The 22,610-nt window shown below is 48.3% G+C and overlaps 1 protein-coding gene across 3 annotated transcripts in view; it reads right to left on the bottom strand.

Moving 5' to 3' along the window:
* PDPK1 (3-phosphoinositide dependent protein kinase 1) overlaps nt 1-13,128 on the bottom strand; it is a 51,272-nt gene extending 38,144 nt beyond the window's left edge. For 2 of the 3 annotated variants that reach the window (XM_024759383.1, XM_024759385.1), the window contains exons 1-3: nt 5,719-5,986; nt 2,698-2,740; nt 2,296-2,433 (exon numbers count right to left, since the gene is read on the bottom strand). In XM_024759383.1, the coding sequence (XP_024615151.1) occupies nt 2,296-2,433; nt 2,698-2,740; nt 5,719-5,928 (391 nt within the window). In that variant the 5' untranslated portion in view covers nt 5,929-5,986. Of the gene's footprint in view, nt 1-2,295; nt 2,434-2,697; nt 2,741-5,718; nt 5,987-13,026 lie in introns of those variants that run through there. The other variant, XM_024759384.1, reaches the window with a different exon arrangement.
* Between the last annotated feature and the right edge of the window lie 9,482 nt (nt 13,129-22,610).

Below are 22,610 nucleotides of genomic sequence, written 5' to 3'. Positions count from 1 at the left end.
TAAAAGACCTAAAACAAACCAACAAGGAACCCCCCTCCTGCCCCACATGCTCTTGGCTACTAGACCACTTTACTGCTCCCCTTTACGGTGAAACCACTGGGAAAACCCTGCTTTGTTTGCCTTTCCTTGCCTCTCTCTCTTGATTGAGCCCTCAGCCCCACCCCCAGACTGCCACTCTCAACAACACTTTGCATGGGAAGCAATCCACAGGTCAGGCCAGGGCCCAGCTACTTGACCACTTGGCACTATCTGGCAGGGCAGCCAGCACCCTCCACCAGAAACCATCTGGTCCATTGCCCCTGGGACTCTGTTCTCTCCACTCATTGGAACTCTTCCCTGCTGGGCACCCTCCGGCCCACCGACACCCCAGCCCACCCCCCACCAATCTGCACACCAACCTGACTTCTCAGGCTCTGCAGGCAGCCACCCAGTAGCCCACTCAGGCCTCAAGTAGCAAGGATCAACGGATGCATCAATTACAGGACCACTGTGCACCCAGCTCTGAGGCCCCACCCCCAGGAGCCAGCTTGAGTCCATCCTCCCAGCTCACTTACAAGAGCCTTCCCTGCAGCAGCAGTCCGAGTGAGAGCAAATGGCTACCCTGCTCCAGACCCTCCTCCTGGACTCTGTGCCACACTTAGAAGAAAATCCAAAATTCTTGCCGGGACTCCGAGGCCCAAGGAGCTGACCCCTCCCCAGCCTTTCTGTACCCCCCACACATACGCACACTTGCCCCTGCTCTGCCCAGGCCTCGGGCTGACGTCGTCTCCTCAGACCACCAAGTTAAAACAGCTGATCCAACTCTCCACCGACCAACTCCTACCTGGCCCTACTACTCTTGTTCCCTCAGTGTCTATCACACAGCCATTAATCACCTGTGTATATCTAACTCCTGCGCAGAAATGCAAGCCCCATGAGGGCAGAGCCTTCACCTCATGTACCAGCATGTTCCCATCACCTGTAACTCAACCAGGACTTCTCAATAAACAAAAGGAAACATTCAGCTGACAGTTGAAGGAGCCAGAAAATGGTGTTAAAGGGGAAACAGGATCGAGCAAAGTTTTAACCCAGAAGAATATGTGTGGAGAGAGGGGGAGGGAAGGGGGTTAAGATCAGGCCCCCACCCCCAGGTGAGATGGGGAAGCCAAGCTTTGCAGGTGGTGGGGTGAGGGGAAGGGGCTCTGGAGACCTAAGGGCAGGAGGAAAAGAACAGATGCACAGACTGAGGTTTACACTTGAACAAACTCTCAACTCCATTTGGCAGCTCGACCTCCCTCGTCGAGAAGAAGCCAAGAGTGGCTGCTGGGATTGAAGACAGAGTCTCTGGGCAAACAGGGGCTGAGGGAGTCCCGGTTTGGAAGAACAACTGCAGGAGAGGGGCTGGGGAGTGAGGAGACCTGGCGGGCCTGGCTCTATGATGAATGGCCCAGAGACAAGCTGACGACACAGATATGGCCCACCCTGACTGCCACGGTGCCCTGTCTCCTTGAACCCTAAGCAAAGAAGAAAGAAAAAAGTGCTCCAGGGATTACAGGAGAAGTCAGGGAACATGAGATGCCCTGAAATAAAACAAAGAATCAGCAGGGTGTGACGTCCCTGCAGGAGAAGCAGCTGGAGAAGCAGTATGCACAGCCCTGGAGAGCCAGGCACTGGATGATCAGAGACATCCATAGGGGTGGGAGAGGGGGAGGCTGGAGGGCCCTGGGGAGGGGCTGTCTCTGGGAGGACAAGTCCTGGATACAGGAAGAAAGGGTTGGGCTCCTGTGGGTCACTCCCTAGACTTTCTACCTGGCAGCTGAGCCTGAGAAAGATGTTCCTTCCAACCAAACCCCACAACCCAGGGCCAAAGAGGGCAGAAAGGTGCCCACCTCCTGGGAGCCCCGGATGCCCAAGATCCTTCTTCCTCTCTCTCACTTCCCTGCTTTGAGCACTGGATTCAACACCTGACAGATACTCCAAGGATGCTGATTAAAAAGGAATGAGGGCATGCTTTTAAATAAATGTCTAACAAGAACAGCATTAAAATAATGATCCTTTAGATATGAAGCTTACCAACAAAAAACCTCAAAAATGACTGTGATAATCTCCCTTGAAGTAATGTTCTACTTCAGTGAATGTCAGCAATCCCAGGGGGTCCCAAAGCAAAGTGATGTGAATTCGTCTGTATTTAGACTAAGCTACCCTTTTCCCTTCCAGGGAAGGGGCTACTTGTGAAAACAAAAACGGGGTCATGGTTCCAAAACGATAAGGGGTCACTGGCGTGATATCAGAAGGCTTTGACTGTTCAAAGGATACAGAGCTTTTCATCATCCTGAAATGTGAAGTAAAGTTTAACAAAGAAGGGGTGATCCAGCCGCGACATCACGTCTCTCTCTCTGGTTACATACGGGACTTTGTTCTCTTTGATAATGTGACGTTTCTCTAGAATTTTAACTTAAGAGAGAAGCAAGTTACTACAATTGGAAATGGTAAGAAAACACTAAAGACACAACTCATAAAGTAACAGATAAAAATTAAAGTTTTTCACAAAACGCACCCACCAGATTTGTGATCTCTAAGACCAACAGTGTCCTGTCCCCTGAAATCAGCACAGAAACCTCCAGGGGCTGGGCAGCCAGGTGGCCGCGTGCCCAGAGGTGCGCTGTTCCTGCATCCTAGACACTGGAGCATCCTAGCTCACTGGAGTTAGTTACTTACTAGCATATTCCCTTGAGGTTGCCAGTTCTCGGGCCAGGACAACCTGGTTTGGGAAGAAAAGGGGGAAAAAGAAGAGAAAAAAACACCCAATGTAACCAGGGCACTGAGTCTCACAAGTCACCCTGCAACCAACCACACAGGCTACCCCGCCCCCACCACGAAATTACATTTTAAATATTTTTGGTCCTGTGCTAACAAACATAGCTGAGTGTCAATGACTAAGTTAATGTGTTCTAATAGTTAAAGGAAACACATGTATCTCTCAAATGTTTCCAGAAAGTTCCTCATCAGATGCCAATAGTCCCCCCTCATGCAGTGAAATATATATTCAGGAACACGTTATGACCAGCATAACCCTCACACAAACAGTAGGAAGAAGCAGCAAATAATAATATCTCCACAAGGTGGGTACTGGGAATTTCTTCAAAAACTAACTCTATGGATAGGTCCCCAGTACATGTTCATTGCAAAAGGCCACCCTGAATTTGGGCTTTTACAAATAATAGTTGCATTTCACTTGATGCCACTCTCAGATGCTGTAAATCCCATCCCTGCTACTGAGGGCACAGGAACTGCGGCCGGCAGAGAGCGCCTCCCTCCACCCGCCCCCCGCCCCTCATGCCCTCTCCACAGCACAGCCTGGTCTTACACTCTACTTCGGGGACAGAGCACCAGTGGGGCCTCACACACATTGAAAAGAACTTTCTACACGAACACACCCTGGGCACAACCTGAGTAACAACTTCCAAATGCCTGATGAGCCCAGTCTGGCAGTGAGCTGGGGTGGTCCCCACCACCGCCAGCTGGTACAAATTCCTCTCCTGAGACACCTACAGGGAACAGCCAAGGACCAGAGAGCAGATGAAAACCTGCTGACTCCCGGGAAATACCAGAGCCTCCGGGAAGACCTCTGGAGGCCCCTGGTTGTAAGTTATATTCCGTTAGGGAATTCTTCACCAAGTTCATCAGAAGTGACCCTGGAAAAGCACTGTATGTAGCCCTGCAGTTTTTAAGAACAAGGTCTGATTATATGTGTTCAAATGGAAAGATCTTAAAGATCTCTGTGGAGAAAGGAACCTGTGTGGATTGTTCTCAGGCGCTGGTGAGTCAAGGAGAGTGGGCTGGGGAAGGGCTGGCCTTCTCTAGGTTATGTACCGATGTAATGCTAAATTTCTTCACAGCAGCATGCACTAGCTACGTTAAGTAGGAAAAAGGAAGAAAAACACTGAGTGCTAATATTTAATGGAATCCTATCTGAAGGAGATATTTATGTCATCTTTCTGTTGTGTGAACTCTGCATGTTCTATGCAGTTTCCTTATGCCCCTCCACATGGCCCGGGCCAACTGCAGGGGCAGTAGACATCAGGATCACCCTCAGGTTGCCGGCGGCAGTGGACCAGGCTTCCCCCTCTCCAGCGCAGGCTCCATCACGTGAAGGTCCTACCTGGGGATCCAGCCTGGGAGCTGCCTCCCCTGGAAACCTCATTTTAAGTTGTCTCTATTTCAGGAATGGTGAGAAGGAACTGAGGGTAGCACATATAATTTGAGACCCAAGGCTGCAGGATTCCAAACAGTACCAGAAAGGAGGCTCCAGGCTCACGGCACTTTCCTGGGCACCACCCTGGCGCATGGGATGACAAGAATCTCAGCTGGGGCTTTTCTACATCAGGAATCTGTCACCCAGAACAGATGGCACCTACTTTTACCCATGGTGGAAACCCAGGAACACAGGGGAATTTCATAAATACATCCTCATTTTCCAGTCAATATAAATGTCCAATGAAGTACAGCTGAGAAAAGGAGAGAGAATGCTTCTTCTTTTACTGGACTCATGTAAGTAACTGTGCAGAACACCCAAGATTCTTTTCAAAATAGTATTTTCTTTCTGCAAGGACCTGTGAGTACCAGACCTACTGGGGATTATCCTCAAAGTTGAAGGTTTTTATCATGAGGGCCCAATTCTTTCATTAACTTAAAAACTGCCAATAAAAAAATCTAAATAAAAAATGTAAAAGGAGCAAAAGTTAACACTTAAAACGATGTTGGGAACGTGGGTGAGCCCCAGTATGTCATGTTCTTTGTATTTTGAATTATTTCATAAATGGAAAAAAAGAAAAGGAAAACAAATTTCACACGAGGTTTCTTCCCAAAGGCCAGGCAAGCAAGTCTCATTATTCAGGAACCCTGCTGGCCTGAGGAGCTGCAGCTCATGCTGGGCCCAGCTCAGAGACCACAGTGGCAAGGATCTGTCTCTTCTGAAGGCACGGACTAAGACTATGCGCCCTGGCCAGGGGACAGGGGCTCTGGCCTTCCCGAGCCTGCAGCAAGCCTCTGGCCCGGCCACAGCCACATGAGGCCTCCAACTCAGCAAAGGGCAGCTCTGAACCTTCATATCTTTGCTTTAAGAGGAAAAATACCACAAGATAGGTAAAACTCTCTCAGGTAACAAAAAGAATTACCCTGAGTGTGACTTGACAGTGCTGTGATAGTAATTCTGTCCATGAAACTGAGGACACAAAAATCTGGAAGCTAGCAGATCTTGGGCTGCAACTCTAGCAAATGTCAATGGTGTACTGTTTTATATTTTAAAAATAAGAGAAATAACAAAGGTCATTAAATGTTTCCCCAAAACTATGAAGAGATACACCAACACTAATGTTTAATCTAAGGAACAGGAAAGCTTCCCAGGGTCTTGCTAACAGGACACAATGATATGAAATGTAACTTAGAATACAATCTAACTGCATTTTTTGAGAAAATTAAAAATAAGATCATGAAATGCCTTTTAAAGCTTTCCCCTACAAAATCATGAGCTAGATATTTAAACCACATGATCTGCCTGGTGGTAGCCAAACCCCAAGTCACCTTCACAACAGGAGAGGAATCCCCAAGGGCCTGAGGCCCTCCTCTGGGGTAGAACACCACTGTAGTGTCTTAGTCCCCCAGCTCCAAGTCCCAAGAAAGGCCAGTACTCCCAAGGAAAACACCCTCATTCAACAAACAGCAGCAGTCTGTACTCACTGTTGAAAAAGAGCCTTCACCAAGAATTTTCCCAAATTTAAAGTCTTCTGGCCGTTTCTTCCGAGGCTGTGGTGGCGGCTGTGTGGCGTGTTGCAGCGAGTTGGCGCTTGGCCGGGATTCGGCCGTGGTGCTGTCCATGGTGGGGCCCTGCCTGCTACCACAGCTGGGAACGCCAGGGGCCGTGCTGGACTCAGTCTGGGTCCTCACCATTGATGGGGACGGGCAGGAACATAATACCACGCTGGACTGAATAGGAACGGTGTCATACTGGTGGACACAGGAAAAAAGAGGTAAGATTCAAAGTGGCTCACCCTTCCTAAATGTATGAACTAAAGTGTTGACATCATTGAAACACCACCAAGCACAGGGTAGACCATCTGATGCTCTGCCATGCAGTTCGGGCCACTGCCCTCCTCTCCCAAGTCCCTTCCCAGCTCAAATTCCACCCTGCCCTGTTCTGCGTGCCCACAGACCCCAGCACCCAGAACCTACCTGCCCTCACCCTCTCCCTCAGTACTGTGTAAGTTTCCAACACCTCCCCCACCCCCACCCAGCCATGGCCAGCTGGCCTTCCCATCACACTGCCTGGCCTAAACATCATCTGTGGCCCTGTCCACAGAGAAAGCTGGTCCAACCCTGTAACCACGTTGTCTCCCATCCCAGAACCCCTCCCCTGCTCACCCACTCACATTTGATTTAAGGCTAGACACACAGAAGGCACTCAGGGTTTGAACAAACAGACTAGCTTAAGACTGTATCCCGGACTTCCCTGGGGGCGCAGTGGTTAAGAATCCGCCTGCCAATGCAGGGAACACGGGTTCGTGCCCCGGTCCGGGAAGATCCCACATGCCGCAGAGCAGCTGGGCCCGTGAGCCATGGCCGCTGGGCCTGCGCGTCCGGAGCCTGTGCTCCGCAACGGGAGAGGCCACAACAGTGAGAGACCCACGTACCGCAAAAATTAAAAAAAATTTTTTTAAAAACCCACATAAATGTGGCACACAGCACAAACGTGACCAGCAGTACAGGCTCTCTAGCTGGAATGGGAGTCCAAGACACACCATTTAGTTATGGCAAACTGCTGTTTTCTTGAACGCTCTATGGGTCGCAGTAAGTCAAGTGTGCCTTATGCATTTCATAAACACTCTATCTCATGAGAGGTACCAAGGGCTGGACCAAGCTCTGTGGTCAGTCCGTACCTTAATGATTTGTCCCTATAAACAACACATATAATCTTAACAGAAGTGTAATCAAATTCAATAACTTCCTTGGAGATTAGCTGGAACTTTCTGTCCTCGAAGGCAGTGGTAAGTGGGGAAGAGGTCACAGTCACCAGGCTGAAGCCCATCAAGAACCAAGATAGGCCTGGACTGTCCTCACCAGCCAGGCCAGCTGCACGATGACCAAGAGCTGTGCCCAGGGAGCACCAAGAACCTCAGAGGGCTCCCAGACACAGCCAAGGGGTAAGCACTCCCTGGGCCTGCAGGGTCATTCCAAGCGCAGACCCTCAGGCCCGGGACTGAGGAGCAGCAGGACTGTGTGACCCAAAGGTACACACGCCGAGAGAGGGGAAGCAGAAAGAGCCAGCACTTCACACAGCACCGTCCCAGGCACTACAGCACTGCTTCCAACTGGCCTGGTCACAGGCCCATCGGGGGCCATCGCTGCCCAACGGGATAGGGGAGGGGAGAGCACGCCTGTCTCTGTCGTGCCCCACCCCCACCGCACCTGTCCCACCAAGTGTGGGCCTGTTTACCGACCTCATCTAAGTTCACCTGTGCGCCCAGCCTCCTGCCAAGTGAGGCTCAAGAAGACAACCGGAGATGCACAGAACAGTGGCAAATGTTGCTTTTAATTCAAAACTGACAAGTGAACTACTGAATAAAATCTCAAACATGAAGTTTTTAAATAGCAAAACGTGATGAGTTGACTCATGGACCTGGAAAAATGTAATTTTACATAGACATGCTTCTGGACCCAATGACAATTCTAGCAAAGGCGCCAACGTATGTGTCACATGAAGGTTTCTGGCACAGGCGAGGGACAACCCACTGCTTCTTCACGGAGGGCAGAAGCTCAACTCTGGGAGGGGAGGTGCTGGAAGTGACAGCCAAGAGCAGCAAGGATGAAGAGGCAGGGCCTGCAGGCAGCAGGCATCCACAACCACGGAAAGCAAGACCTGGCGTGACAAACACCATCAAACTGGCTACTCCAGGGACAGATGACCCTGATGTCAAACACCCTGGGAAGGCCCAGCACAGTGAAGAATGCTCATCCTGGCTTCAGGAATACTTACCGAGGAAAGGGTCTTCAGCTCCAACTTCCATAATGATAACTGAACACGTGTCCAGACCACGGAGAGTGGTCTCCAAAGACAGTGAAAGGTAAGTCTAATGAAACACTGGTTGACAAGTACATGTTTCTGAGAGCTTTCTTTCCTTTTCATCAAAGTAGTTTCTATGGTTATTAAAAAAAAAAAAAAAAAAAAAAAGGTCTCCAGAACAGGTCCTCAAAGGAGAGCACTGTCCCTTAGAAAATACAGGTTTGCTCCTGACCTCAGCTGGGCCGACCCCACACACAGGTACCAACCAGGCGGCAGCCCTTGACTCGCAACTCTGCCCATTTCTGGTAGACATGCAGAAATCAACCACGAGGTGCGCTGAAAATCAACATGCTGTCTCAACAGAGCTGGACCTGCCTCCAGACCTTTGACACCCAGCAGCATCTGGCTGGGCAATGACAAGGTAGGAGGTAGAAAATCGTGCTGCATAAAACCTGCTCACGTCCTCCCTGACACCCATCCATGATAAGCGCCACGGAAGATGCCCAGGCTACCTGTATACTTCCCAGAACCTGTCACACGGTAAAGGTTGGAGCACAGGATTTTCCCACCTGTAAACATTAATGCACCTGATGCCAACTCTTACTTTTACAAGATGCCTGGCAAGTTCATCCAGCCCAAAAGCACAACTTCAATGAGAGGTATGAAGGCGGCTGATAAGCCTCTCTTTAAGGGATACATGCCACCTTATAAATTCACATAAACTAGTTATGTTTATGTTAAACATAACAGTATAAATTAACATAAACTAGTAAGCCGTCTTTCTTTGTCATTGGCAGCTGGCTGAAACTGTCAGCATGCTCTGGACAGGTGCAGAATGTTCTGGAGCCTAAGCTAAACCACGCCCGCTTCAGTTTGGTGGGCACTGAAGTAAAAGGCTTGACTACAGTCAGAGGAGAGAAACAGAGTGTGTGCTCTGGAGACGCTGGCAGGTGGAAACATGACCCTGGGGCCAGGCTGAGAGGGGGCAGGGAGAGGATGTTGTATGTCTACACACATACACCTGCCGGCCTCACCCCCAGAGCACAACCACCATCCCCCTCCAACTCAAATGCCCAGGACTCCGCCACTGCCCCCAGGAACCTCTCCGCCCCTTCATCCCCCCCCACACAGCAGGTATATTTTGCTGTTTGCCACAGCTTATAGCGCATCCCACAGCGCAGTGCGCACAGTCCCAGGAAGGTCAAGGAGAATGCCAAGACCTTTAACTCACTAGTGCAGACAGCTCTGGAGTGACTAGATGTGGAGTGACTTCTGTAAAGTACACCCTATTCTCCAAAGCCATGCTTTTCTGTTATGTCATAAAAATATATGCACTCATTTTGCTCATCAGTGTTTCTCAAAAAAGGTAAATTAACCACATTTTTAACCCAGTTATTCAACAAACATGGCCGCTGTGCTAGCGAAGGTCCAGGGACTTCGCTGTAAGTCAGGCGTGGTCCCTACCCCTAGGAAGCTACATCCCAACACAGTGACAGACCCAATATCATTTACAGAACTAGCAGATTAAAGCTGTGAGGGCAGCCATGGCAGAAGTGGATGAGTGCTGTGAGTGGGGGGGGGGGGGGGGGGGAGCGGTCAGAGGGCTGCAGCAGGTCCAGGGGAGGGTGACAGCGGCTTAGATGCGCTGCAGTGGCAGGAAGGGGAATACTCACATACAAAATATGAAATATAATAATAGCTAATCATGCATCTCGCATTTCAAATTTTCACTTTCCCCTAATGTTTCAGATTCAAAATTCAGATTCAGCAGCCTTTATGAGTCAGAAGGAAAAACCAGTCATTCTGAAATCAACATCCAAGTGAAGTGTAGAATGAACTCCGGATTTTTGAAATGGCAATAACAGATGATGTAATACAGACAGACATACACACAAATCTGCTTTTCCACCACATGCTTTATGAGAAACGGCAGGGCCACCACCAGCACTTCATAGCAGCTTCAGTGATTTAAGGTAAATGCAGTAGTACCCTCAAGACCATGCTGTTTTATCCACTTCATCAACAAATATTCACTGAGCACCTACTATGTGCCATGCACTGTTCTAGGCACTGAAGATACAACAAAAAACAAAACTGAGCCCATGCCCTCAAGAAGCCCACATTCTAGTAGGAGCAGACAGACTCCCCCCATAAAACAAAAGCCAGGTAAAATCCACAGTGTGTCAAATGGTGATAAATAACTGTGAGAAAAATACAGCAGGGAAGGAAGATGGGAGTACAAATTTAAATAATCAGAGAAACCCTTACTAGGAAGGTGACATCTGAACAAAGACCCAAGGAGGTGGGGAAAGCCTTCCCAGGAGAGGACTGGGCAATGAGAAGGCCCAAAGGCAGGAGCAGCTCTAGACTCACAACAGTCCAGCTTGGCCCTCTGGACGGGCCACCTCCAGACAAAACCTCTGGATGCCAGGCAGGACCTCAGGGTCCCTGAAACACTCCTCCTGGGGTCACTTCTGGGCACCTCAAACCACAAGGGTGGAAGCCTGAGCAATGGGACTTGCCATAAAAGTCCTGGTGCCTCCTGAACCAGTCTGATGCCAGCCTAACCCTGGCTGTACTGTCCCTCATCAGACCTGGGCTGAAGATGCTGAACACCACACCACTGCCACTCTGGAAGCGCCACAGCAGCATCTGCTCTGCTCCAGCTTTATGGGCATGATGACACAGGGACTTGTCATGGCAGCCTTTCTCCTTCATGGAATTCCGCAATTTCCTTCCTGCCTCGGCCATAGCACGCCAGCCAAGTACCTCAGTGCAGGACCAGCTCTCACGGCCCCTCACTGATGGAGAGATGTTCACAGTGACAACTCAGTGCTCGTGCTTTCTCTTCCTGCAGTCATAAGTCGCTGGCATGGGTATGTTTTAATGAACAGTTTCACTTCTGCAGTTAAAATGATGGTCGAAATATTACCTTTTAAAGCACTTTAAAAGCATCAATTATAAAATGAAAAACCTAAGAAAAAAGCCCTCTTCCAGTGTGAAAAGCCCAAATGTTTATTTGTACTACAGCTATTATTCTAAAGGGCTGGTTTTTTTTCACATTTGAGGTGGTAATTAAGCTGCATAAACAGCACTCTGAGACGGTCTGCCATGATCTGGAGGACACTCACTATACGGTGGCCCAGGGGTGGAGGCGGGGGTCAGGTTCCCAAGGAGCTCCTTCCAGCCCTCCAGCCCGGGGCCCTGCAGAGGCAGTGCAGCCCTGTGTGCCCAGGCAACCCAGGGCCTTGGGAGAGTCACTCCCTCCCAGCACAGCCCAATCAGCTTACCACCCATTTGGTGACCCAAAATTATGGTAAGTAAATACAATCTGGTTACTCAACAGCTTCTGAAATTTAAGTCTCTGGAGAAATTTAAAGCAACAGTACCCTGTCCCCCATCCTCGCCCTCCCTAATATAATGGAGCTGGTCACAAGTTCTCAAGAACACGGCTCTCTACCTGGTCCTGTAGGCACTGTGTCACCACAAGTCATGACTGCTGGCCTTTCCGACACACACGGGTGCACCCCAAATGCAAGCACCTAACACCCAAGAGAAGGCTGGGAGCTGCAGCCTGCCTCACCAACAGCTTCACACCAGTGGCTCCCTGTGGCCAAGGCCTCGCACTGACCAGGCCAGGCCCCAACCCCCACCCTTTCTCCCCCACTTCCCAGTACCAGCATCCTTTAAATCCCCCCACAGGACAGGACCCCTCCTGTGCTCCTCTCTCCTGCTTCCTGTGTGGCTGTCAGAACAAGCTTCCATAACTGCATGAAGTGGGAGCCATGTCTGTGGCTCAGCTCTACTGTGAACAAGGAAGGACGGCTGTTCTCAACTGAACTTGGCCAGGAAAACCAGCGCCATGAACATCCAACACCTGGGATGTCTCTGGAAAAGGGGGTCACACCCCCCTAACTGCACTCAACATGCACCTCGTCCTGCACCTGTCACCGTGTCACGTGATGAGTAAGCAGGAGGGCGCCTGTGTGCTCACAGCCTCCCCAGAGCAGGACCACGACACCCTTCTGCAAGAGCATCTCTGTCAGGAAGACAAGCCCAAGTCTTAAACAACTGACTTCCAAATGAACTTGTAAAACTACTGTCCATAAACTGGACGTTTTCTGTAGACTTCAACTGGTTTCAGAACAATTTGTATATAAAAACTTAGGATTTTCAACTTCTTTGACTTTTTGAGTGTTGAGTTCAGCAGTCTCCTCTTAGAGGTAGAAACTCTCAAGGGAAAATTAATTTGCGATGGACTTACATTTTCGTATCCACCAAAAACACATCAAGGTTCAATTTAACTATGCAATACATTGCTCAACCACTAGAGAGCTTAGGAAAATATGAACATCAAAATATCCAGTATCCAACATTCAAAACTGCTAAATGTGACAAATATATATATATATTTTTAAAATAAATTTATTTATTGATTTATTTCTATTTTTGGCTGCATTGGGTCTTCGTTGCTGCATGTGGGCTTCTCTCTAGCTGTAGCGAGCAGGGGCTACTCTTTGTTATGCTGCGCGGGCTTCTCATTGCGGCGGCTCCTCTTGTTGCAGAGCACGGGCTCTAGGCATGCGGGCCTCAGTAGTTGTGCCTCGATGGCTCTAGAGTGCAGGCTCAATAGTTGTGGCTCATGGGCTTAGTTGCTCTGCGGCATGTGGGAATCTTCCCAGACCAGGGCTCGAACCCATGTCCCCTGCATTGGCAGGTGGATTATCAACCACAGTGCCACCAGGGAAGCCCTGTGACAAATATTTGACTGACAAATAGATTAAAATGCAAATGAATTGGGGGCAAAGGAAAACAATGACCCACAGATTTCTTTTCTACCTCCGTCAAGTCTCCTATACTAAACACCTCACCTCTTCCAAAGCTGCAGACAACTTCACTAACCCTTAGGTTTACTGCCAGGTAAATGGAAGCTTATTTTTAAAATACAGAGTCATATATTTGTAAAGCGCACCTCAGACCTTAATTACCTGGTGGCAAGACAGTATTACGAGGGTCAGATGAGGAAGTGGAGAGAGGACACAACTCAGCAGGTTTCAGAAGGCACTGCAAGTGTGTAGGGGAGAAGCCACAGCCAGTGGCCTGGGTGGCTTCCCAAGACTCCTGCTGTGTCTAAACATGGGATAGGGTTCAGCTGAAGAGATGATTTCTTCTCCAAAATGGTTCAGAGAGGTTGTGTTAGGATGGAAGAATCATGGTTTCTCCTCCTGTTATGAAATATAGTTTGAAACACTTTACAATGAAAAGTGATTTATCTGTTCATTCTACTAACAGATACCAGGAGCCCAATCTTACTTGAGCCCTAGGGACTAGAAGGAGAAAAGAAAACAGCAAACAGCCCCTGAGTCAGCACCAGGAAGCAGGGGAGTTGACTTCAGGGGAAAAGGGCTGACTGATGTTCCTCAGATCCCTCTGGATCTTTCTTTATGTCTTTATCTCTTTAGGAAGGATAAAGTGCAAATTAAGCAAGGATTTCATATGAAGAACAAGCTTGGGAGTTTGAAGCTAGACTCAGGGCTGGTGTGATGAGAAACAGTCTTTCATCCTGAGGAGGGAGCCTGTCATTCCGCACCAGAGCCAAGGATTCAAACCTGGGGGCCTACACACCCTGTATTTGAGCAATTGCAACTAGATGCTTTAAACATGTCTTGGTTCTTAAGAGTTTAAAATTTCTACCTACAAACCTGCTGAGGAAGAATCTGACGTCACAAGAATAAATAGCTGCAAATGCTTAATCATTAGTTACTAAACTGTCCAAACCTTTTGTATATGAATAGTTGCTGCCTCCCACAAACAAGTTACAGGTACAAGTACAGAAGTTACCACCAAACTGTGAGAACTCACACTCTGCCAGGTTGGGACCCCAGCTCTGCTCCTGACCGGCCATCTGACCTTGAACACACTATGTCACCTCTCTGTGGCTCAGACTTCACCTAATAGTCAGGGATAAGGAGGATAGGACCTTCCAGGCTTGCTGTGAGGATTTAATGAGTTAATCTACACAAAGCACTCAAGCTGACTCCAAGGGAGCACACTATAAACAGTTGGTTTGGTTTGTTTGTTTTTTAATAAATTTATTTACTTTATTTATTTATTTTTGGCTATGTTAGGTCTTCGTTGCTCCGCGTGGGCTTTCTCTAGTTGTGGCGAGCGGGGGCTACCCTTCGTTGTGGTGCACGGGCTTCTCATTGCAGTGGCTTCTTCTGTTGCAGAGCACAGGCTCTAGGCACGCTGGCTTCAGTAGTTGTGGCATGAGGGCTCAGTAGTTGTGGCTCACGGGCTCTAGAGCACAGGCTCAGTAGCTGTGGAGCACGGGCTTAGTTGCTTTGCGGCATGTGGGATCTTCCCAGACCAGGGCTTGAACCCATGTCCCCTGCATTGGCAGGTGGATTCTTAACCACTGCGCCACCAGGGAAGCCCCTATAAGCAGTTTTATGATTAAATAACACAGAAGACAAACACACATACACACACACACACACACACACACACACACACACACACACACAGAGGTTTTCCCAACCAAGGGTCATCAGATGATAAAATAAGCTCTTCAAGACCAAAATGAAGCCCATCCCCCTTCCGCATACTATATTTATCTGTGAGTAAACTGAATTAACTATATACTGAATTAGGAGGCCCAATTCTAACTGTGAGGCAGACAAAATGATACAGGAAGGCTGGGCTCCCTAACACACTGGGAGAGGAATCAAGATCAAAATCAGGGCCTTCTATGGTCAAGATGCTGTCACGCAGCTTAAGACTCCAGCCAGCAAGAGAAAGGATCTCAAACCCAAAAGGCTAAGCTGCCTTTAAATGCTGCCTGGGCGGAGTGTGCTGTGAAAGGCCCTCGACCGGTACAGCCAACACACCGCACAGAGGAACACCTCCCTCTAGGCCCCTGCATAAAGAGGGGTGGTAGACTGCCATAAAATTCGACCAGCTCATCCCCAAAGGGACACTGCTCTCAAGTCAGTCGTGCTCACTGGCAAAGAACATTCTGGTAAGAACCTTCTCTCACCTCAAGAAAGTCCACAAAGCTAGGCCCAGCACAGAAAACCTGGCAGAGGCAGGGACAGCTACCACTGCCACCTTCCCCAAACCCCAGACCTCTACTATGAAGAACTAGAGTGAAGGAGCAAAATCGAGGACCCAAGGTGACTTAGCTGAAATCATGGGTAACTATGCGCAAGCCACACTCTCTCTGAGCCGTAATTTACTATTCTGTGAAGTGAGATGTATAACACTGACCCACCCCTTGAGGGCTGCTAGGTGCCCACAACAGACAGGAGCTCAAAGTCACTTTGTGAAATACATCTGTCTTGTGTTCACAGGGCAGACCAGGCATGGCTACTGCCTAAAGTGGTGGGAAGGGATTGCGGGGCATGGGCGCTTGTAACACAGACCACGCCACATGCTCCACCCACATTAGCCTTCAACCACAGGCAGACCGGGAGCTGGCCCACATGACACAAATGGTCACCAATGCTCTTGTGCAACTCGACACATAGCAAAATGCAGCTCATCCTAACCAGCATGGAACTACACTTAGGAGCTCCAGGTGGATGGCTGACTGGATTTAAATGAAGACCCGAGTAAGACTTTCTATTGTTCCATGGAGCAGCATGAAGAAAGTGCACCAGGAGAGGGAGAAGCGTCTAGTGGGTGATCCCCGAGGGTGACCACTTAATCTGTCCTCCCACTCTCTTCTGCAGCCCCTTGGAGCCTCTCACCCAATGAAAGGCAGGTGGAAGAACACAAGGTCACAGCTGCCAACCGCCTAAAGTCTAGTCCACAGGCTTAACAGACCCCAAGACTCAGTAAACAATGTCTGAATTTTGCTAATAAACCTGTACCTTCAACATTAACTTTGTGCCTACCACAAACATACTATGAAATACAGGATTTCTTTGCTCTTCTAACTTCCTTGGATACTTTGGAACTGCATAAAGGTATACTTTACATGCCATTAACTTGATTAACATGAACATCAGGATGCAGGTGACTTCTGAGTTGGAAGGGAGGAGATTACAATCAGCAGAACCATTCAGAGGGCTTCTAAGAGCCTAGTAAAATCCTACGTTTAAAACAGGGTGGTGGCACATGCAAGTTTGTTTTAAATTCTCAATATACACCCCTTATAGACACAACTGTAAATAATATTGCTTAAAAGGACTTAATGAACTGCCATTTTTCTCTACTTCTAAAAATAACTTTTATTAAGCACTTGTTGTCACGCACACTTCTGAGCATTTCACACATATTATCACAGTCCTCAAAACAACTCTTGGCGGTAAGGACCACTGGCATCCCTTTTTACAGATGGAGGCACTGAGGCACAGATCAGGTCCCTGTCCAAAGTCAAAAGCCCAACAGTGAAGCCAGATTCAAACTCGCTCTCAACCCTCCCCAGCTGGTAAAGGGTATGTCTGATGCTGATACTCCATGTGACCCAGGGAACAAGAAAGTAGGGTCCCAAATTGGCAGGACCTTCCTGGGAAGCATTCAGTAACCACTTCCATATCACATCTTAGGCTCAAGTCCTTCTGACCTGCCAATTTCTGCTACACTGAATCTAGTTCAAACAGTCAAATTCATACTAAGATTTATATTATGAAAACATTCATTAAGAAATTACTCCGGGCTTCCCTGGTGGCGCAGTGGTTTAGAGTCCGCCTGCCGATGCAGGGGACACGGGTTCGTGCCCCGGTCCGGGAAGATCCCACATGCCGCGGAGCGGCTGGGCCCGTGAGCCATGGCTGCTGAGCCTGCGCGTCCAGAGCCTGTACTCTGCAGCGGGAGAGGCCACAACAGTGAGAGGCCCGTGTGCCGAGAAAAATAAATAAATAAATAAAAGAAATTACTCCCAACAGCTGGAAATGGCCAGTGTAAACGTCCACAACAGGACAATGGCTACTCATGGTTGACCCACAGAGAGGAGTACTACACAGCCACTGGAAGTGGCTCATGCAAAACACTCAGTGAAAAACAGCAGGAGACAAAGCTGTCTCAGATATACGGTCAGGAAAGGAAACGATGACCCCTGGGTGAAGAAAAGATAGATCTTCCAGTTGGTTCCCGGTACCTATTAACCTTGATGGCTGCAAGGGATGAAATTTGACCTAGGAGGGTCAGCAGATGCAGCACAGGGGCTCCAGGCAGTGAAGGCCTCTGAGGGACCTTATCAATGGCACACCGACCACAGGGGCCACTAAGTCCTCAATAGACACTGGTACTACCACGTGGGGCCCAGAGACCTTCTGCACTTCCTTCCAGGTCCATCAGTTAATTCATCCAGAAAATACGTGCAATGTATAAAAAGTATTTGCTATTAAGTAGATGAATAAATTAATATCTTTTAGATACAGATCCTATGTGTGAGGAAGAAATCATTAACTACCACTGGGGGCCCAGTGTGGAAATCCTATTTCTGCTTTTAAAGCCTGTCATCCTAGAGCAGTATCAGAAAAACAGAAGCACTTCAAAGACAGTGCAATCCATATACTTAAGATTCTGTTTCACAGCCAAATAACTTGGATGAAATCTAGAAAGAATATGCATTAAAAGCTTTAGTAAAAAAGCTTTTCAGTAAAATCTATTATTAGTCAGAAAACAATAATATCAACAAGCTCTCGCCTTCTGTTTTACTAAAATAATTTAACATATTAAACTTGCCAACTAAGAAAAACTGAATTTCTAAGCTCAAGTCACATTAATTATATACCACTTAAATATGAATCTTTCCTTGGGAATTAAACTCATTCAGCAAACGTTTTTCCCCTGCAATCTAGTTTGTAAATCTGAGTGATACCTAACTTGATCCAAAGCAATTTATCTTGAAAGTTAGGTGATGTGGTGAGGCCAGCAGGTACTGAGCTGTTTCCCCTTCTACCCAGAGGAGCTGAACCCTGCGGCTCCTCTTTCCCACTCTCCAGCTTCCAACCCTGGCTCCTTAAAGGAAACCTCCCTCAGCCTCCAAGACTGAAAGGTCAAGGGCTAAAATAAAATCTAGAGCACATGGGCACTTCCAATGAAATGAGAACCGTTCTCTAGGGTTCCAGCCCTCCCAACCCCTCCCCTCCAGCCCCCCCCTTCCCCTCTTCTGCGCTGGGGATCCTCAGCAGCCCCGTTACGTTCCCCTTGCTGACACTGACCCACTAGCCATGCCCTCTCCTCCTCCTGTGTCCTTCAACCTCAGTGGGGACTGCACTGTAATCTGTCCTTGCCGGCCCACAGCTTGTGCCCCTCCCCCAGCAAGGTGCACGATCCTTGAGAGCAGCAAACGGACCTGTTGGAACTTCCTTAAAATGCCCTAGATTTTGTTTACCCTCCACTGGTGTTTCCCACACATAAACATACAACCACAGTGATATGGATAACTGTTCTAATCACCCTAACAGATTATCCTGTTGTTGTTTTTTTTAAAAAAAGCCAGATTAATGTGGTCAGACTTTTGTTTTTTAATCCTCTGAAGCTCCTCTCTCTTTGAAATAGGAGAAAAACAAACCAGCCCCCAGAATGCCACTGGCCATCTATATCAACATCATCTGGCAGGAACACCCTTCCAGCAGTGTAAACTTACATGGTTTTGCAACGGAAGGAGAGAGACCCAGCTTATTTCTAACTAAGAATGCCTATCCTGACACCTGAAAAGGCTCCTTTAACAGATGCTTTCCTTTCCTGGGCCTTTATCTGCAAATTCTGGATAACAAGTTTCTTATTGGGAACAATAATGGCCAACTGAGACAGAGAGAGACTTTGTCCCACTGTTAACTGCTAACTCCCACTAACTCACAACATCATCAGTGTGCAGAGAAAGATCTATTTTGTCTAGCATGACATTCATCCACACCTCCACCAATCACCAACTTGAGTTCAGTTACCAGAAACAAAGAGAGGAGGAGGAAGGAAAGAAGAGCAGGCCAGGCCAGTCCAGTCTCTATTTCACCTTCTCTTAGCCAACCCCAAACATGTAAACAGCCTCCAGACTCCTAGAGTCCTAGGGAGGGACTTCAATGCCTTCAGGCCTCTCCATCATTTTCTTCATAGTGCTTTGCCCTTTTATCAGTGCCCTGCTCTTTCTTCCCACAAATTCCTACCTTCATAACTGTCTTGTTTTTGCTGTGGTCATATGGAAACGATGTTGGAGGGTCATATGGAAACGATGTTGGAGGCAAATCCATAGATGGGTGGGAAAGCAAACCAAACTCATGACTTTCCTGAATATGCCTATCTTCAGAGTCCTGGGCTAGAAGAAACTCCAAACTCTTGTGCTTGTTTCAATCTAAAAATCTCAAAGTAACAGCCCACAAGTCAGGCCGTGACTCAAGATCTTTAGACAGTAAACAACACCATAGCTTCACTTGAAAGAAAAAAGCTAGAGAACATACCAAAGCTAACCACCTACTTTCACAAGGACCAGGTGATACAGATCTATCCTCCTACCTGCAAAGAAAGCACAAAGAGACTGAGCCCACAGGACCTGAGCAGATCGCGGCAAATGCTAATTAGATCACAAATAGCAGCTTCCAAATACTCCGGAGGGACACGGGCCTTCCCCGATTAGAAAGCGTTTCTATCAGTGGGTTCAGGTTCACTCGGCACCTGGGGACATCTCTGTCCCTGCACAGTGTCCTGGGAGCGTCCATGCCTGCAGAAAGTGGCCAGAGCAGGCAGGCACCTGGACCCCATGCCAGCTCTGACCTGGTACATAAGTCAGAAGCCCACCAAGTCCCAAGTGTCTTCATCTGGAAACCAGAAGGATCCAACTGAGTAAGCATGAAGGTCCCTCCCAAAATAAAAATACTGTGGTCATCCTATGACACACAAACAACAAGTATCAGAGAACAGAGCAGGGCCAAAGGCCTAATTCCAGTCAATCAGAACTAATCTTGTTTCATCTTTCCAGTGATAAGTCATGTGGACATCAGGCACTCCTGATATATGCACTAGGGGCACCCAACTTCCTTGGGATTCTTCCTGAGTCCATAACCCCAGTTTCTTCAACAAAAGACATCAGACAAACCCAAACTGAGGGACAGTCTATGAAATACCTGACCAGTACTCTTCAAAAGCATCAAGTTCATGACAAACAAGGAAAGACTGAGAAACTGTCATACAGCAGAGGAGACCAAGGAGACCCGACAACCAAATGCAATGTGGTACCCTGGATGGGACCCTGCAACAGAAGAGGACACTGGGGGGAAACCGAGGAAATCCCAATAGGTTTGCAGTACAGTAAATAGTGTGGCACCAATGTTGAAGTCTTAGTTTTGACAGATGTGGCAGGGTTGTATAGATGTTAACATTGGGGAAGTGGGATGATGGGTATTATGGGAATTCTGTCTTGTGTTTGCAACCTTTCTATGTATCTAAAGTTATTCCAAAAATCAAGTTTATTTTATTTTTTTAATATTTATTTATTTATCTTGGCTGCTCCACGTTGTAGTTGCAGCACGCGCAATCTTCGTTGCGGCGCGTTTAGTCGCAGCATGCAGACTCTTAGTTGTGACATGCAGGATCTAGTTCCCTGACCAGGGATCGAAACCGGGCCTCCTGCATTGGGAGCATGGAGTCTTACCCACTGGACCACCAGGGAAGTCCCTCAAGTTTATTTTAAAAATAAGTTTGTTTGGAGGCTATTTTGATAGCTTCAAGCAAACTTAAAGGATCTGAAAACATCCTGTGTCATTAAAAAACCTGACTCAGGGGAATTCCCTGGTGGTCCAGTGGTTAGGACTCTGCGATTCCACTGCAGGGGGCACGGGTTCGATCCCTGCTCAGGCAAGCAGTGCAGCGCGGCCAAAAACAAAACGAAAACAACAACAACAAAAAACAACTTGACTCAGAGTCCATACTGAATACTAATTTGAAAAATATAGGGCTACTAAAGGAAAATAATACACTTGAAAGGAAGGGAAAAAAACCTGACACTGAATAAATTCAGTATAAATTTCCAAATACCACCACCTTCATCATGCACTGTCCAAAAGACATCCGTGTTTGAAAGCACAGCAGGTCTCCCAGAGAAAGCACTAGGCAAGCACAGCCACTCTTCCCAGCACACAAAACGGCGCTCCCTCCTTGAACTTCCTCCACAGTCAGCCACTTCCCTGCTCCCCTGTCCTCCCGGCTGCCCCTGCCAGGAAAGCCCCCCCGCTCGGTGCACCCTGGGGCCAGGTTCTTCTGTGTTCCTCACTGCAGCAGCCCTACAAAGGCCGGCCACCCACTCCTGGCATGGCACTGCCCTCCCTTCTGGCCGCACTGCTAACCACTTCCCCTCAGCCCCTGAAGTGGGGTCATGGTTAAGGGAGTCACAGAGGGGTGAGAGCGTGCACATAGGCTGCCCCCCACCCACTAAGCTGCACATCAGGTCCTTTTCACCCAAGGATTCCTTCAGGGCATGAGCATGGAGCCCTGTTCTGTTGATGCCTATTCTCCTAACTCACCACCTGACCATCCTCACCCACCCACCACCCAACCCCCTCCGAAACACAAAGCTCAGTGCCAGTGCTTCTGGGTAAAAGAGTTTTCTACGATTTAAAAAAAAAAAGCACTTAGATTGTATGAGTTTTGTTTTTCTAGGAATGAAAATAAATGTATTCGCAAATAAAATCTATATTTAGATGCACAATTTTAAAACTGTCTATCTGATAACAACTATGTACATACAATCAGCAGACTATAATTTTGACCAATGAAAAAAACCCATGAAAGAAAAATGCCAAACTGCAGGAAGAAAAAAATGAGTTAACAATGGAAAAAGAGAGTAGTATGGGCTGAGCTTCTGAGACTGTGCACTGAGGAAACAGTTTATTCTCTCAGTCTCCAGTCCAGGCTAAGCCACAGGCCACTCTGAGAGAAAAATGCAGAATGGCTAAGGGCTCACCCTCTAGGAAGGAAGCCGGTTGATAATGACAGGACCCCAGAAATGAGCAGTTATCAAGCTTCCTGGCTTGCTAACCTACCTGCTTCCCCAGGGCCTAGCTGCTACGGATCAGACTTTCCTAAGAACATGCCTGAGCAGAGCCAGTATTCGGGCAATTTTCCCAAAGACTGGGCTGTTCCCACCATTTCCCATAGGAGAAGCACTGCTCACGGCCAGTGCTGGCACACACTTAGGTCTGAAGTTCCCATCCACTCCCGCCCTCCTCCTAGGTTGATGGCTCTCTCACTCACACTCATTCACCCCACATCCGTGCACAGGTGCATGGCAGGAAAACCCAAGACAAGGTGGGCTGCTCAGACACTGAGTGTTGGGATCCCCCAGGACCACCAGCCGCACAACCATCTCAGGAAGGTGGAGCCCCTCACAGCCAGGGGCACAGCTGTGGCACTGCACACACCCACAGAGCATGTGCTCCTCTTAACACAGGACGCTCTTAGAAATTAGAGCAAAGCCAAGAGCTGGGAAAAGCTGTCTCTGACCTTTCCAAAGCAGCAGAGAGAGGTGTGCCAAAGGGACCGCAGAGCAGGGTGGCTGCTTCCGTCATGAGGAGAAAGCAGCTTGGCTTCTGGTCAGAGAATCTGCTAGGGTCATCCTGATCCTCAGGGC

Source organism: Neophocaena asiaeorientalis, unplaced genomic scaffold, assembly GCF_003031525.2.
Source record: "Neophocaena asiaeorientalis asiaeorientalis breed wild unplaced genomic scaffold, Neophocaena_asiaeorientalis_V1.1 scaffold254, whole genome shotgun sequence".
Lineage (NCBI taxonomy): Eukaryota > Metazoa > Chordata > Mammalia > Artiodactyla > Phocoenidae > Neophocaena > Neophocaena asiaeorientalis.
Note: the sequence above shows the minus strand (reverse complement) of the source record. Positions and strands in the feature narration are given on the sequence as shown.